Source organism: Phacochoerus africanus, chromosome 16 (genome assembly GCF_016906955.1).
Source record: "Phacochoerus africanus isolate WHEZ1 chromosome 16, ROS_Pafr_v1, whole genome shotgun sequence".
In the NCBI taxonomy this organism is placed as follows: Eukaryota; Metazoa; Chordata; class Mammalia; order Artiodactyla; family Suidae; genus Phacochoerus; species Phacochoerus africanus.
Window position 1 is genome coordinate 48591346 of NC_062559.1, and position 18284 is coordinate 48609629.

An 18284-nucleotide genomic window follows, 5' to 3' on the forward strand; every position below is an offset into this window, starting at 1 on the left:
AGTTCCTGGCTCCCTTCATCCGCGCATGGAGTCTTTCATGAAATACACTTGAACCCATGGACTTGCTTCTCAGCCCCGCCTTCACTGAGTCAGACCCGGCCCCTCCGTGCCCTCCCTACAGGGCAACCCCTCCACTGTGGTCTCCACCTCCCAGCCTGGCACCGAGCTGGTAGCCCTTCTGAAAGACCAAGAGGGCGCTGTCACCTTGCTCTGTGTAGAAGGGACTCTAAAGGCCGCACAAGACCCCCCTCCATTAGCCTCACCCCACTTCCCGCATCTCACCCCCAGCCTAACTCTCCAGCCTTGTGGTTCCCCACATACACCCTGACTAGAGCCTCCGGACTGCCCCTCACCCTTCAAAGGTCAGCTCTGTGAGGTCCTCCCTCACCCCTCGCCCTCCCGCATCCAACATCTGCCTTCCTCTGCTGGGTCTCCTGCAGCTTGGACCAAGCACAGTATCTGTTCACGGTTAAAGCATCTGTCCTCCCGCAGACCAAGCGCTGAAGAGCAACCCCATTCCCTTCCTCTGTGCGTATAGAGCCAGGTGCCCGCCACAGTTCCTGGCACATCACAGGGGTTTGCCTTGAGCAGAAGTGATGCTGCAGCAGAGGCTCCTGTGATGAGACAGCACGTGACTAACAGGAACGCAACACAAAGCGTCCTCTGATTCCCGTGTTACACCCGGTGCTGCCGAGGGCGGTCGGAAGCAGCTGCTCTCACGCCCCACTGGCCGCCAGACAGCGTGACAACCTTTGGGAGCCTAACAGGATTTATTAAAATATAAAATAACAGAGTCTTTCCTTCCGCAATTCTATTTCTGCAAATTGATCTCACGACCAAGTAGGTTCTCGAAAGCGCGGGAAGACGTTTACTGCCTCCAGGGACAGAGCAGCATCCCTTCCCCAAACTCCTGAGAACAGCTGGATTCCTGAATTCTAAGCTATGTAATACCACGTGCTATGTACCACGGCCAGCAGAATCTGCACTGAGATACACAAAACATTTGTTACAATAACTAAATGAGGAGCCCAGGAGCCTGCTAGCCTGTGCAGAGTTTCGCCTACCCCTCCATAGGCAACGTGAAGCCGGAGTCCTTCCTGTACATGCTTCGAGGTTACGATGGACAATCGGAAACAGCCTCAAGGCTTCCCAACCAGACAACTGCTTAAGCTGCAGCCGAGCAGACCACTTCCTCGTGCTTCTCTGTAAGCACCTCACCCCAGCTCCAGTCCGCAGGCTTCTCCCCAGCACTTGCCCAGGGCGCTGCCCAACTTAATGATGTTTGCTCTGATAACCCTTCAAAAGTTTAATACGCCTCACTTTATCTTTTAACACCCCACACTACATGGAGTTCTAGGAGTTCTCATTGTGGCTTAGCGGGTTAAGAATCCAACATAGTGTCCCTGAGGATGCGGGTTCGGTCCCCTGCTCAGTGGGTTAAGGATCGGGTGTTGCTGCAAGCTGTGGTTTAGGTCGCAGACACAACTCAGATCCTGCACTGCCTAGCTGCTGGGATCCTGCTGATTTGACCCCTAGCCCAGGAGCTTCCATATGCTGCAGGTGCGGCCATAAAGAAGAAAACAAAAGAGGGAGTTCTAAAAAGAATTTGAAAAGCCTCTTTGTGTTCAAATCCATTCTTGCTTCAAAGTGAATTATGCAAAACGTTGTTTATGAGTGCTGCTTCAAAGTTTAGAGTAACAGATAGGGCCTTCTGCGGGCCTTCAAGAGCAAAAACAAGCCCAAAGTGGTCGAACCTGAGGGGACAACAACGGTCAGGGAAGGTGCGAATGAACCACGGTACCTCCCCAGGGAATACGCCGCCACCGTCGAAAACAATGAGGTCGCTTTGTATATCGGTTTATATATTGATAGTGAAAAAAAATCGAGTTACAGAATATATATATAGAAGCAAGACATTTGAGAGGTTGATCGAAAAAGACAAACGCCACACAATAAACTGTTCCAACTGCTGTAATGAAATACCACTGACGGGGTGGCTTATAAACAACATAAGTGTCTATTTATTTATTTTTAAGGAAGGATAGCTGATTTACAATGTTGTGCTAATTTCTGCTGCACAGCAAAGTGGTTCAGATACATATACATATATATACACACACATTCTTTTTAAAAAGTATTCTTTTCCATTATGGTTTATCATAGGATATTGAATAGAGTTCCCTGTGCTATGCAATAGGAACTTATTCTTTAGCCATTTTATATATAATAGCTTATACCTGCTAACCCCAAACTCCCACTCCAGTCCTTCCCCAGCCCCCTCCCCCTTGGCAATCACAAGTCTGTTCTCCATGAGTCTGTTTATGTTTCATATTTAGATTCATTTGTGTCATATTTTAGATGCCACATATAAGTGATATTGTATGGTATTTGTCTTTCTCTATCTAACTGATTCCTCTTAGTATGATAATCTTTAGGTCCACCCATGGTGCTGCAAATGGCGTTATCACATTCTTTTTTATGGCTGAGTAATATTCCATTGTGTGTATGTCTATATCTATCTCTCTCTCTCTCTCTATCTATACCACACATTTTTCCATTCACCTCTTGATGGCCATTTACTTAGGTTTAAACAACATAAATCTCACAGTTTTGGGGCTGGGAAGTCCAAGCAAGATGAAGCTCATGGTTGTGTTTGGAGAGGCCCCTTCTGGTTCACGCCTTCTCACCATGTCCTCATAGGGTGGAGGGGTGAGGGAGCTTCCTGCAGGCTTTTACGCGAGCGCTAATCCCGTTCATGAAGGCTCTGACCTCATGACCAAGGCACCTCCCCAAGGTCTGACTCTCTAATACCATCACCTTCAGGGGTTAGGAGTCAACATGTGAATTTGGAGGGACACAACCGTTCAGGCCACAGCAGGCGTCTGGAGATCCGAAAGGAGGATTATAGTGAAATCCTTCTCTCTGTTCTAAGGACAGGAAAATGCCCCCCCACCCCGCCACCCCCTTACACCAGGAGTCTTCATGGAGAAGCCCACAGTGAGAATGAAGAAGGGAAATTCTTTAGCGCATCTGTCCCCAGACCAGACGCCTCCTCCCAACCAGGCTGCTAGCAAAGCTGGCCTCAGCTCCTTCAGCAGATGTGGAGGGGACCCCCTGCCCTGCCCCGCCCCGCCCCGCCCCGCCCCCGCCCACCCCCCATCCACCTGAGGCGCCCCAAGCTGCAGGGCAGCTGGGAAACTGGGGCCAGCTGGCTGGCACAGAGGGTGCTCTCCATCAGGCCTGGGTCACAGGGAGCCTCCTGCCAGTCAGGTGGCCTTGTGTCCTGGGCCCCTGCTTCAGTCTTGGCACCAACCTCCTGGCTGGGTGCTGGCTCTGCAAAGCCTGTTTGTGGGATCTTGATCTGACACCTGCGAACATGCTGCCCACGCACACCATTAATTATTCACAGCAAAGAAATGAACCTAGAGAGACACAATAAACCAGGGTAACGTGAGCACTGTCAAAGGAGCTTCAACACGGCCATGGGAAACTCGGGAAAAGGGCGATACCCATCCTACTGCACCGCACAGGGAGCTACATCCGGTCTCCTGGGATAGAACATGATGGAAAGCAGCTTGAGAAAGAGAATGTACACACATGCAAGACTGGGTCACGTTGCTGTGCAGCCGAAATCGGCACAAGACTGTAAATCATCTGTATTTTAATTAATTATTAAAGATAAAAAAAAAACTTTAAGTTGGATTCAAACCACAAAGAGCTTTAAAAAATCATATTTGTGGTTATCAGAAGCAGAGTTGAATGAGGGTGGTCAAAAGATATAAACTTCTGGAGGTCCCGTCGTGGCTCAGAGGTTAACAGACCCAAATAGTATCCATGAGGATGCGGGTTTGAACCCTGACCTCACTCGGTGGGTTGGGGATCTGGTGTTGCTGTGAGCTGTGGTGTACGTCGCAGACACGGCTTGGATCCAGTGTTGCTGTGGGTGTGGTGTAGGCTGGCAGCTACAGTTCCAATTCGACCCCTAGCCTGGGAACCTCCATATGCCACAGGTGCGGCCCTAAAAAGACAAAAAGACAAAAAAAAAAGATATAAACTTCCAGTTATAAGATAAATAAGTCTGGGGATGGAAGGATGGAATGTGCAACCTGAATGATATCATCAAGACTGCTGTATGCTACGTATGAACGTTGTCAATAGAGCAAATTCTAAGCGTTCTCACCAAGAGAAAAGTATTTTCTATTTCTTAAATTCTGTGCCTCTATGAGATGACGGCTGCTCATTAAACTTATGGTGATAACCATTTCCTGATGGGTGTAGGTCAAATCACTATGTGCACACCTTCAACCTACGGAGGGCTGGCTGTCCGTTACAGCTCAATAAAACTGGCAGGAAAACCAATCGGTAGCCAGAGAAGGGCAGTGCTGGAAGGAAGGGCCCCTCCTGGAGCTGCTCCTGGATAAGAAGAGCCGGAGCCCTGCCCCCCGCAGTCCCCACGTGCTCGCTCCTCCCCGGGGTAGGGGTGTGGAAACACCAAGGGGGCAGCCAAGGTTGAGGAACGGATGCTCGACTGCGGTGGGTGTCCCCACTCAGGGGTCCAGGCTCCTGTCTTCCTCTTTTGTACCCGACCAAAGTGCCTTCCACCCAACGGCTCCCTTTCCTCCTCCTTTGAGTGGGGCAGTTACGCCTTCCCTGAGGTCTCGGGGGATGATTCAGAGACGTTTGCCGCAACTCCTCCAGGGGGACTTAGAACTGAACCCAAAACTAGAATAAGCACGCGAACACAACACCCAGAAGCCAACCCTCCCGCAGCTCTGTTTCATCCACCTGGAGGCCAGAGGTGTGACCCACCCCGAAGATGCTGAGCCCTGGAGGACGACTCGTATCTCCTGCTGTCAGTTACTTCATTTGTAAAACCACGTAAGGAAGGTCTTAAGCCTTCCTTATCTACTGAGAGAATACAGGCAAGTCAAGGACCTCCTTACGGATCCTTTCCCACCAGCCAGTTCTAGAGAGGGCGACTGAGGCATCTTGCTTTTCAATTAGTGGTGTTTAGGAGCTCCCACTGAGGCGCAAAGGGATTGGCAGTGTCTCCGCAGCGCCAGGACACAGGTTCAATCCCTGGCCAGGCAGAGTGGGTTAAAGGATCTCAGCTGAGGCATCGATCTCAACTGCAGCTCAGATCTGATCCCTGGCCCATGAACTCCACAGGCCTTGCAGCTGCCAAAAAGAAAATAATATTAATAATAATAATAAGTTACTGGTGTCTAGCTAAGATCCAACCCACTTCTAACCTACCTTCAATTTGCTGGAAGGAATTACCAGATCCATTTCTATTCATAAAGAACAGGAGACATGGGTGTCTGCATCGCCAACTGTCTCTGGCTTGTTTAAAATCAAATGAGAAAAGTCGCTGTCTGGATAAACATCCATGCACCTGACTGGTACAAAGCTCCCACTCAGCACCTAAGAAGACATCTCAGGAACCTGGAAATCTGGAACAGCGAGTGGTCACAGGCTCTGAGTCGCATTCCGTCCCCTGACTGTGCCACAGAAGGAAGATGACGCGCTGCTTAGAGAGCTGGCTGACGTTAAGGGCATGCTCTGCAGTTGGCGAAGCACTAAAATCCATCTCACATCTGTACCCTCGTCTCTGCTACAACACAGAAGCCTGCCTGATGGTTCATCTTTTGTTCTCCGTGCTCTCAATTATTCTGCGCAGCCAGCAGGAGGCTGTCACGGACTTAAGCGGGATGAGACCTTGGAGAATATCTAGGGCACCCAGAAATGGGGACCCAGAAAGGTTAGGAGGTTTGCCCAAGATCACACAGCAACCTAACAGCAGAGCAGGGCTGACCTGCGGTCAGGTCCCTACAACACGTTCCAGCACCCAAGAATGACAGTGAGTCACTCTTTGCTTCCCCACCCCTGCCCGGAGCCACCCCGAGTTTTAGGCACTGGATGAGTTCTGAGTGCTTTCCACACGCCAGGCAGTGGGTCAGCACCGAGGGCCGAGCTCGTGCCCACAATGAACCCCGGGCTAGGGTGGAAACAACGGATGTTTCATTTTGGCAACAGTAAGTCGGTGATGGAGCCTGGTACCAAAGGACCAGAGGGGGACCCGTGTCCCTCAGCCGAAACAGAGGAAAGGGAGGGAGGGGCAAGAGCAGCACCATCCAGAGCCTTCGGAGGGTGGGGGGCGGAATTCAAGGCCCACTGCACGTAGTAAGCACTCAGTAAACACCAGCCCTTATCATCCTTGGTCTTTGCATTATAAGTTCCCGTTGTGGCTCAGCGCGTTAAGAACTGTCGGGTGTCCGTGCAGATGGGGGTTTGATCCCAGGCCTTGCCCAGTGGGTTAAGGATCTGGCGTTGCTGTGGCTGTGGCGTAGGCCAGTGGCTGCAGCTCCAATTTGACCCCCAGCCTGGGAACCTCCATATGCCGCAGGTGCGGCTATAAAAAGAAAAAAACAAAAGTCCCTCACAATTTGCTTGACACAATGGAGGGCCTGTCCCAGCTACAGTCTGGGAAACTCGGGGACGAAGTGCGCTCTGTCTTGGTCTGAGAGAGATGCGGGTCACAGCTGGATCTTGGTGGTGGTTGCGGGGTGAGCAGGGCAGTGAGGTCCTTCCCCCAATGTCAACCTTGGGGAAGGTTGAGGTCCCTGGCCTCCCACTCGGGGCAACACACACAAGCCCAAGTTCCCGACACAGACTCAGCACCAACCACCTTCCCTGTGGTTCCGCCTCCCACGCCCGCGCCCACCCCTGCTCTGGTGGACACCTGTCCTTCCGCGGGTAGGTGGGACATTGGGACACCCTGGGCTATACACCTCCGTAGATGGGAGACACCCTGCTCCCGGTCTGAGAGCCCCGCCGCCCACAGGGGGTCAACCACAGGCACAGTGGTGCCCCCTCCCCAGGCACTGCTGGATACTAAAGACAAGTTGGGCAGGGCCCTCCCAGAGTCAACGCCCCACAGTGAGACAAGTTCATCCCTCATTGAAAGTCAGGGGTCCCGTCTGGTCATCTCTGGACATAGGCCCACTGACCCTCTCCAAGCCATGATGCAACTGCAAATATTAGTGATGAACCAGGCATCACAAACACACAGGGCAGTATCCACCCACCCAGAAAACTGAACATGGCAGACCCCATTCCCACGGCGGTTTTACACTGAGAGGACCAAGGCCGAGAGGCCAGGTGACCTGTTGGGGACAGCAGGGGGCGCAGACCCAGCCCCATGCTGCACAGCCACCCTCCCCAACCACAGGAGACCAGGATGCGCTCCCGAGCAGGGCAGGCGAGCTGGCCACCCGACAGGGACAGAGACTCGGTGCTGCCGACCGCTTCCAGGACCACAAAGGGCTGCAGGATGCGACACTGCACGCACTGGGACCCTTCCCTGACAACTGCCACCTTAGTCTGCAGCGCTCCCTGGGCTCTGAACACACAGGAAGGATGCCAGCCCTGCGGGTTCCTGCCGCTTGGCAGCCTCCCTGCCCCGCCCCATCTTCTCAGAGGGGCTGAGTGAGCCAGGCCCCCGCAGAGGAAGAGCTCCAGTCGAGAATGAAAGCACAGAAACGAGGCGGCTGAGGCCACGTGACCATCCTGCTATTTTTAAATCACACTGTTGCTAAGAGCAGACGTCTCGGAAGCCCAGAACCAAAGTACAAAAAAGGAGCATTTTAATTAAAAGCTGTTGAAAGGGCAGCCCGTGGACAGGATAGAAAGGAAGTGAAGTGAGTGGTAGGAGGAAAGAAAAAATAATAGGACAGAGATTTGAAACACATGTGCCTTCCCTGTTCAGATTCCAAAGGCAAAAAAAAAAGCAAAGGAGTTCCCAAAACGAATCCGACTAGGAACCATGAGGTTGTGGGTTTGATCCCTGGCCTCACTTTTACCACCCACAGTATACGGAGGTTCCCAGGCCAGGGGTCGAATCAGAGCTGCAGCTGCCAGCCTATACCACAGCCACAGCCACAGCCACAGCCACACGGGATCTGAGCCAAGTCTGCGGCCTACACCACAGCTCATGGCAACGCTGGATCCTTAACCCACTGAGCAAGGCCAGGGATCAAACCTGTGTCCGCATCGATACTAGCTGGGTTCGCTAACCACTGAGCCACGATGGGAACTCCAAAAAACATGAAAATATATTTCATTTGTACTTATACATATGCCCTAAATGAACAAAATGCAGCAATCAAAACGGTGACAAAGGGAGAAGGCAGAGCGATAAACCCTGGAGAAACCAACCAATCAGGTGAAAGTCCCTTCCCTGCTGAGGCAGCTACAGTAGAAGCCTAATGATCTTTTTTAAAAATTAGCCTCTGTTAGCTTGAGGGCTGTGAGGCTAGAATGAAATTCAGGAGCATGGAGAGCCGCAAAGAAGGAGCAGTGCCATATGGGATTTCTGGTGAGCAAATGAAATTAGATTTCAAATGGAAGAATAAAACCTCTCCAACACATGTGTAACCTGGGCGTTCCCTCCCCACAATGCGCCAGGCTAAGTACTGAGCACACGACAGAGGTGTCATTTGCAAGTTATTTTCTGAAGGAGAAAAAAAACCCTGTAAGAGAATGAAAATAGCATCTTGAGTCAACGTATCTATTTAGGAGAGTCTCACATAAAGCACTTTACCCAGAAGAAATGAAAAGTGGAATGTACCAGGAGCATTACATATATCCGCAGGTGAGGCCTGTGGAAGTTGCCTGGCTAATGGTTGAACCGGAGCTGTGACTGCTGGCTTGCACCACAGCTGCAGCAACACCAGATCCAGGCCACTTCTGTGACCTACACCACGTCTCACGGCAACGCTGATCATTAACCCACTGAGCAAGGCCAGGGATTGAACCCACATCCTCATGGATACTCGTCAGGCTCATTTCTGCTGAGCCACAACAGGAACACCAGGAATATATTTTTTTAAATGAGATCTGCTATAACTCATAAATTTTAAAAATATCCTATCGAAGTGTAGTTGACTTACGATTTTGTGTTAATTTCTGCTCTACATCAAAGTACATGCAGACTCTGACTCATGATTTATTTATTTTTTTCTTTTTAAGCTGCACCTGTAGCATGTGGAAGTTCAAGGGCTAGGGCTGAATCGGAGCTGCAGCTGAGGCCTAGGCCTCAGCCACAGCAATGCTAGATCTGAGCTGCAGCTGCAATATGCACTACGGCTTATGGCAATGCTGGATCCTTAAACCGCTGAGCCAGGCCAGGGATTGAACCCTCATCCTCAGAGTTCTTAACCCACTGAGCCATGACAGAAGTCCCTAACTAATCTTTCTTTCTTTTTTTTTTTTTTTCTTTTTAGGGCCGCACCTGTGGCACCTGGAAGTTCCCAGGCTAGGGGTTGAATTGGAGCTACAGCTGCCGGCCTATACCACAGCCACAGCCATGCAGGATCCAATCTGTATCTGCAATCCACACCACAGCTCACAGCAACACCGGCTCCCCCACTCACTAAGCAAGGCCAAGGACTGAACCTGCATCCTCACAGATACTAGTCCGATTCATTTCCACTGAGCCATGACGGGAACTCCCTAACTCATCATTTTAAAATTTAATGAACTAGTCAATTATGGATTAGTGTGCCAAAGCTCCCCCTGGCACCTGCACCACCGAACCCCAGCCACCAGAGGCGCAGCATCCCAGTGCCCTGAGCAGATCACAGGGCTGGACCCTGATGCAGGGGCACTTGAGCCCGAGCAGACTCTCCTCTACCTGCACCACCGTCTGGTTGCATCCACAAAGGGGGCTGGCTTCGGGCAACCAGTACATTTTCCGCGGCTGGTGTCCTGTAAAAAGCAGCTCTTCTCCCCAGCACCACACTAAGTGGTGGGGAGACACCCACGCCCTTCCAGGGTGCAGGCAAGAGGCAGGTCAGCCTGGATGAGAGCCAATCTTGTGTGCATACACAGCAGAGCTGCCAGCTGGCCTTGGGTGTGTGTACATGCGCAGATGATTTCAGGGCTGACCACACACAGGCCCTGAGTGTACGCTGACCTACCATCAGAAGGTCCACACTCGTGGTCACATTTCATGAAGATGCTAACTCAGAAAGTCCAGGGGGTAGGAAAGGATAGAGCGGTGATGGAAATGTCTGGAACTGGACGTAGATAGTGACTTCACAACACTGTGGCTCTACCATATGCCACGGGGCCGTTCATTCTACAATGGTCAGTTCTGTTATGCAAGTTTCACCTCAGTTAAAGAAAAAATAGGAGTAGCCTGGTGGCCTAGTGGGTTGAGGAACCCTGCTGTGGCGAGGGTTCAATCCCTGGCTCAGGAACTTCCAGGTGCTGCAGGCATGGCTGAAAACAAAAGTCACAGAGCAAATATTTGAACCCTAATCTTCTGGATCCCAGAACACTCAAAATCTCTGACTAAGGACAAAGTACCAGAATAGGGGTACATGAAAACAGGGAGAGGAGTTCCTGCTGTGGTTCAGCGGTAATGAACCCAACTAGTATCCACGAGGATGCGGGTTCGATCCCTGGCCTCCCTCAGTGGGTTAAGGATCCTGTCTTGCTGTGGCTGTGGTGTAGGCCAGCAGCTGCAGCTCCAAATCAACCCCTGGCCTGGGAACTTTCATATGCCGCGGGTTCGGCCTTAAAAAAGAAAAGAAAGAAAAGAAAACAGGGAGAAACAAGCCGGTGGTAATCACACCGCAAATGCGAGGACAAGCACTGAGCATCCAGTGCTGAGGCCAAAAAAACGCACGTCATGGCCCCGTCCCAGAAGCATTCAGTGAACACACGGCACTTCGAGAAGACTCTCCAAGACGCTGTATCAGAGCCCACGAGGAAGGAGGAAGAGATTCTGAAGGGAGGAGGAACGGAAGAGTCTGCCAGGCAGAGAACCAGGAAATGCCTGAGGGGAACCAGCAAAGCCAGCAAGGACCGGTGATGGGGACGGGGTAGAAAAGCACCCACACAAGTCCACTCAACGTTCAGGGGGTCCCCTGTGTGCCAGGCCCTGTCTTAAGCTGTGGGTCCTAAAAGGCACATGAAAAGATGCTCGACATCCCTAGTGATGTGAGAGGAATGCAAATCCAAACTGCAACGAGATACCCATCACCTCACACCGGTTAGAAGGGCCGTCCTCGAAACGCCTACAAATAACCAACGCTGGAGAGGGTGTGGAGAGAAAAGGACCCCCCCACACACACACACACTACTGGAGGGAATGCAAATCGGTGTGGCCACTATGGAAAACAGTACGGACGTTCCCCCCAAAATTAAAAATAGAATTGCCAATTCTACTTCTGGGCATATAGGCAAAAGGAACGGAAACAAGATCTCCAAGAGACATCCGCAACCCTGGGGTTCACGGCAGCGTTATTAACAGTAGCCAAGACATGCAAACAACCTAAGTGTCCATCAATGAACAAACGGATCAGGAAAATGCAGGACATATATACACAATGGAATTTTATTCAGTCCTGAGAGAGAGCAAAATCCTGCCCTTTGCAACAACAGAGCTGGGCTCAGAGGGCATTATGCTAAATGAAATAAGTCAGACAAAGAAAGAGAAATACTGCATGATCTCACTCACATGTGAGAAGCTGAACAAGCAGAGAATCGATAAGAGCAGAACTTGAGTTCTTGTTGCTCAGCGGATTAAGAACCCGACTAGTATCCTCAAGGATGCGAGTTCGATCCCCGGCCTTGCTCGGCAGGTTAAGGGATCTGGCGTTACTGTGAGCTGTGGGGAAGGTCACAGAGTGGAACCGGTGTTGCTGTGGCCGTGGCATAGGCCAGCAGCTACAGCTCCAGGTCGACCCCTAACCCGGGAACTTCCTAGCTGCAGGGGAGGTTGTAAAAAACAAACAAACAAGCAAAAAAAATATGAAACTTCAAAGCACAATCAAAAACGATAATCCAGACAGGTAACCTGGCCATCTAGATAGGTGGCTCAGCAGAGCTGGTGGCTAACACAGCAGATATTTAAAATACATTAAAAACAACAGGGAGCAAATACAGCAGTACTTTAGTAAGAGTAATGCTGGCAGGTGCTGAGAACACAGGAAGAAGCATAACCTGACCTGACCTGACAGGCTGACTGCACCTGTCTGGGGAGCGGCCAAGGCCAGGTGACCCTTGTGATCAGTCACCTCTCCCTCTCACCTGCACAGTCACAGCAGCTGAGAGAAATGCTTTCTCCTGTCCTGCTTAAGCTCAAAAGTCTACTCTTACTACCTCTGCTCCCTGTGCCTAGGAAGACCCACATAACCCAACATCACTTTGGAGTTCCCATTGTGGCTCAGCAGTAACAAACTCAACTAATATCCATAAGGATGCAAGTTCGATCCCTGGCCTTGCTCAGTGGGTTAAAGATCTGGCATTGCTGTTAAGCTGTGATGTAGGTTGGAGACACTGCTCAGATCTGGCATTGCTGTGCCTGTGGTGTAGGCTGGCAGCTACAGCTCCAATTCAGCCCCTAGCCTGGGAACTTCCATATACCATGCGTGCAGCCCTAAAAAATAAAAAAAAAATCAACATAACTTTGGGCTTGCTCAGACACCTTGCCCTCTGTGACCAATCACATACGAGCTAACAAGCAACACAGAACAAAGCACCTGGAATTTCACGATGTCCTCAAAGAAGCTGCTCTGAGCATCCTTAAAGGGTCACCTGCTCATGTGGGGGCAGAGGCAGGTGCAACCAGGGGTGGAGGCCGCCAAGGCTGGGCCTGGCCTATCCCATAACGAGTCCTGTAACTCACGAAAGCATTTCCAAAGAAAGATGTGACCACGGAATCAAACAACAGATAAGTGCACATACTCACATGTAATATGTTGGATAGAGTCCTTCAAAATACCAGCAATGCTTTTTGGCCTCTGTGCACTGGAAAGAGAAGGAAGGAAAGCTTTGTCAGTGGAGAGTAGTTTGCACATTGTCGAGAAAAATCTCACGAAGAGAAGCGGGAAGAACGAGTGAATGCAGCTTCAAGTGTGAGAAGCAGGGGCTGGGGGTTCAATGAACGCGAGGGAGATCACCCCCAATGTGACTTCATTTCTTCAAAAATTTTCAGGGAAGAAAACATAGGAAAACATCTATTTCCCCATCGTTTTTCTAGTCTTTCATAGCTCTAAATACAAGGGCATAAACAATTCATTAAAGTGTAAATTAAAAACCAATCCGCTTAAAACAAATTCACAGGGCGTGCTACTTCAAATACCTAAAGAATGCCAGAGATAAAGTATTGCAAAGATTTTCTCCGACTTTTATTTTTGAGAGACTTTTCACAGAGTTTTAACGTTTCTAGAGCTTTACATCTCAGAATACAGTTGACTCCTAGAATCCAGGGGTTTAGGGCATCCGCCCTCTAGAGCTGAAAATTCACAGAGCCCTCTGTGCCCACAGCTCGACAGGTGACAGATCCTGTAGGGCTATAGTATTTACCATCGGAAAACTTTTTCCAAGGGGGAAGGGAGAGGGCGGTGGATGGACGGGGAGCGTGGGGTTGGTAGATGCAAATGACTACAGTTAGAATGGACAAGCAATGAGCTCCTCCTGTACAGCACAGGGAACTCTATCCAGTCTTTCGGGATAGAACACGATGGAAGACAGTTTGCGAGAAAGAATGTCTCAACGCTGTACAGAAGAAACTGGTACAGCACTGTAAACACACCGTTAATACAATGTCAACAATGAACAGTGTTAATAAAAGAAAAAAAGAAAAAAAATTCGCATGTGAGTGGACCCATGCACGTGGTACTCCAAAGCCACATTCAAGCCACTGATCCCCAGCAGGTACCCACCTCTGCCAGACTCTGCAAGTCAGACTAACGTGATACGTCAGTGGCGGCCCTGCCCTCGCTCCTCCCCAGGGATGAGCGACGACAGCAGCCTCCCCAGTGCTTTCCAAGGAAGTCGACGCTGACCTCTGCAGAGGGCAGGGCAGGACAGGTGCAACGCCGCACCAGGGCTTCAGCATCTCACACACCCACCAAGGGAGAAGAAGCCAGTGGCACCAGCTGTGAGTGAGCACGCCAAGCAGAAACCCTCTGACCTAGCTGAGCGAGGCTTTTCTAAAATTATTCCACCCGTGCCATCATTTTTTAAAAATACACAACTTTCTGCCTCCGCGATCCAGTTCACTGGCCCGTATGTGTCAATAACACCTTCAAAGTGTTAGGGCGCACAGCTCCCCGCGGGAAAAGGCAATAAAACAAAGGCAAGGCAGGGACTAACCGACTCGCCCGACACTCCCCCCACCCCCGGGATGTTTGGTGGTGCCCTCCTGCCTCAGGCTGCCCGACAGCTGCAGGAAGTTCAAGAACAGGACCCCCACGCCCCCACCACCTCCAGCAGGATGCGGAGGGAGGGAGAACGAAGGTCGTGTGGGCTGAGTTGGATGGGTTAGGCAAAGAGCACCAAACACTGGGTTTTTTCACATGTGCTTTAAGACGCTCAGAAGCACATTCAGGCAGCCTGAAGTGACCCAGTTTTACTAATGGAAAATGAGTTTAATTTAGACGAAGTTAGCTCTTGTCCGGTTGAAGAAATGAAGTTCAGATACCCAAAGACATCAATTTCTTTTGGCAAGGAAGAGCAATTTCAGGTCTCCGCCTTCCATGAAAATTCGTGTCCCTGGAGTCTTCTGTGATAAACAGATAAACCGAGTCTTTGTGCCAGGGGGCACTTCCAACGTCTCTTCTTTATTCTCCAGCACTAGACACGGACACGCTTTCTTGGAATTTGACACCCAAGTTCCACACACAGCCAAGAAACAGGGCCCAGATACCAGCCCTGACGCTCAGGACACCAGAGCCCAAGTCTGAGAACCGCCCCTTCCTGCTGCCCTGGCCCCTCTGACAGGCACGTCCACTGCCCACGAGCGGGCAGGTGCCTCGGGCAGCCAGTGCTGTGGGAGAGCCCTTTACTTGAAGAGATCCCTGTTGGTTTTTCGACCCACGGCCACACCCATGGCACATGGAAGTTCCCAGGCTAGGGGTGGAATGGGAGCTGCAGCTGCCAGCCTACGCCACAGTCACAGCAACACAGGATCCGAGCCATAAACTCGACCTACATGGCGGTTTGCAGCAACGCCAGATCCTTAGCCCACTGAGCGAGGCCAGGGGTCGAACCCGCATCCTCATGGTATTAGTCGGGTTCTTAATCCACGGAGCCACAATAGGAACTCTGTCTCCTAACTCTTAAGGAAGCAACAAAAACAGCCTTTGAGGATTTTTTCCTTGAGTGCGAATATGAGGAAAGCTATTTTAGAGACTAAACACTGGGGGTCCTGACAGGTGTCTTGCTCAGAATCACGATGTGCCCTTACGGTGGGGTTTCTGCTAGACTCATCGACAGGACCCCGAAGAACCTCCTCCGCCCACTGCCCACTCCCCCATATCGTCCTACGACTGCACCGCAAGGACAGAAAGAGAAGCAGGGCCACTCCTCGGGCCTGTTCCCAACTCCCCCGTCAGCAGGGGCGGGGCTGGGGGAGGGGCAGCTCCCAGCCCCCACCCCACCCCACCCCAGGCCTCCTCTGCCCTCGGCTGCTGCTGCTGCCGGCTGGCTGGGGAGCGGTGTGTATCTGAGAAGCACAGGTCCCAGCCACTCCCACAAGGGCTGGAAGGACGCTTCGCAAAACAACCGGTGCATTCCTCTTTCTCATCACTGCTTCCCTCTCCACAAATACAGACCCGCACACAGCAAAATTCTGGAAACTACGTAAGCGCCCACACCCAGCAGGCTGGTAAAACAGAGGGCAGAGGCCCATACAATGGACGACTAAGCTGGCACAAGGAACCAGGTCTCCCAGCATCAGTAGGAAATGACTTCCAAGATGCAGCTCTTAGTGGAAAAGCATTTGCACGGCACGTGGCACATATTTATGGAAAAGGAAAATGGTACATTTGATTAATTTTGTACCAAAAGACTCACAGGAAGGGTACAGTAAAAAGTCATGAAAATGCTTGTCCTGGAGTTCCCTTCGTGGCTAAGCAGGTTAAGAACCTGACACAGTGTCCGTGAGGATGCAGGTTCGATCCCTGGCCTCACTCAGTAGGTTAAGGATCCAGTGTTGCTGTGCCACAGGTTGCAGCTGCAGCTCCAATTTGACCCCTCGCCTGGGAACTTTCATAGCCACAGGTACAGCTCTAAAAAAGAAAAAAAATGCTTCTCCTGTGGGGGGTCAGGGATGGGGGGGCAGAGGCGGAACGGAGAATGAGGATTCTCTGAGTATACTTTTTCATATAGGTTGATTTTTGATTTGTGTAAATGTTTTTCATATTCAAAAAATAAAGTCAAAAGGATTTTTTTTTTTTTAATCTACTCTTCCCAGCCTGAAGAGCTCCCATACAAGCCAGGAGCACCCACGTGGAGGGGGCTGGGATCCGTGCTCACGGGAAACTTGGAAGGAAAAACACTCCCTCCTCGTGGGGCCCTCCCACCCTCAGATGTCAAGGGCCTTCCTTCCACCCACTCTTGCTCAGGCATCCCCCAATTTCTTCCCGGCATTTGCTGGGGTACCCACTAATTCCACTAGCTCCCCTAGGGCTTGTCAGTGGCTCTCACTCAGTTATTTACCAGTAACCTTTCACCACTTTTCACTAAGCCACTCAAATAAGACCTATTTTTGTTTTCTTTTTATTTATTTTTATCTTTTTTCTTTTTAGGGCCTCACTCATGACATATGGAGGTTCCTAGGCTAGGGGTCAAATTGGAGCTGTAGCTGCTGGCCTACACCACAGCCACAGCAATGCCAGATCCTTAACCCACTGAGCAAGGCCAGGGATCAAACCTGTGTCCTCACGGATACTAGTCGGGTTTATTACCGCTGAGTCACCATGGGAACTCTAAGACCTATTTTTAAAATATTAACTCAGTTTGTTCCTTTATAAGAGGTGCCCTTAAAAAAAAGTTACGAGGATGTTTCCTGGTGGCCCCCGTGGTTAAGGATTCCACATTGTCACTGCTGTGGCTCAGGATGGATCCCTGGCCCAGGAATTTTCTCATGCTGCGGGCGCAACCGAAAAAGAAAAAAGAAAAAAGAAAATGGTATGGCTATATTTCCTGAAGTAGAAGGGGAAAAAATCCCTTTTAAACGGAGCTACCTGCATTTAAAACATAGTTCCAGGAGTTCCCATCGTGGCGCAGTGGTTAACGTATCCGACTAGGAACCATGAGGTTGCGGGTTCGGTCCCTGCCCTTGCTCAGTGGGTTAACGATCCGGCGTTGCCGTGAGCTGTGGTGTAGGTCACAGACACGGCTCGGATCCCGCGTTGCTGTGGCTCTGGTGTAGGCCAGCAGCTACAGCTCCGATTCGACCCCTAGCCTGGGAACCTCCATATGCCGCGGGAGCGGCCCAAAGAAATAGAAAAAAGACCAAAAAAATAAAAAAATAAAAATAATAATAATAAAACATAGTTCCATTGTATTGTTACTGAAATCAGTTTAAGTTCTTGAAATTTGCTAATATCCAGGGAACTCCTTCACTATGTGGGACTTTTACAAGAGCTTTCTTGTAAGGAATGTCATCCTATAATAAGGCACATAGGCGACACCTCACAAAAGTGCACCCATTATTTCATCGTACGGTTGGACAGTACGAAGAACACAAGCCGTGGCTCATTCAGCAGCTGGAAAACGCCGAACAAGGACTGGGAAGTCGCACCCTTTCTAGTCTGAGCCTCTCCTCCAGTAAACGCTGGTTAACCGAGCACCAGTGTCAAAGGCGGCCTGCACAGCATCTGAGAGGCCTCTCGGTAAAAACAGAGGTTTCTTAAACCTCAGTTTACAGGGTGGGCAGTGCAGAGGGAGATTCCTGCTGGAAGCCACCCAGGATGGAGGGCAGGTTCTGCCAGTGGAAGTGTACCAGCAAAGCCACAGTTCCTCTCCTGAGTCCTATTTCCAGCAGAAACACGGGGATTCCGGGCAGAGCCAGTTTGCTGGAGCTTTGCAGATGTGGTCAAAATGGAAGTTTGGGAGTTCCCATCATGGCTCAGTGGTAACAAACCAGACATAGCATCCATGAGGACGCGGGTTCAATCCCTGGCCTTGCTCAGTGGGTTAAGGGTCTGGCATTGCCATGATCTCTGGTGTGGGTCGCAGATGTGGCTCAGATCCTGTGTTGCTGTGGCTGTGGTGTAGACCGGCAGCTGCAGCTCCAACTGGACCCCTAGCCTGGGAACCTTCATAAGCCACAGGTGCGACCCTAAAAACAAAAAACAACAACAACAAAAAAGGGAGTTCGTAAGGGAGGAGTGGGAGGCTCTCTGGGGGACTCCCCAACACGGGTGGGCTGTCAGAGGCGACCCCACGAGAAGGCACTGTGCCAGGACGGGGGGCGTGGGCCA

The 18284-nt window shown here is 50.8% G+C and overlaps 1 protein-coding gene across 2 annotated transcripts in view; it reads right to left on the reverse strand.

The window, feature by feature from the left end:
• The window catches only part of VOPP1 (VOPP1 WW domain binding protein), an 85509-nt gene that overhangs the window by 31823 nt on the left and 35402 nt on the right, over nt 1–18284 (reverse strand). For both annotated transcript variants that reach the window (XM_047763257.1, XM_047763256.1), the window contains exon 2: nt 12761–12819. In XM_047763257.1, the coding sequence (XP_047619213.1) occupies nt 12761–12819 (59 nt within the window). The remainder of the gene's footprint in view (nt 1–12760; nt 12820–18284) is intronic.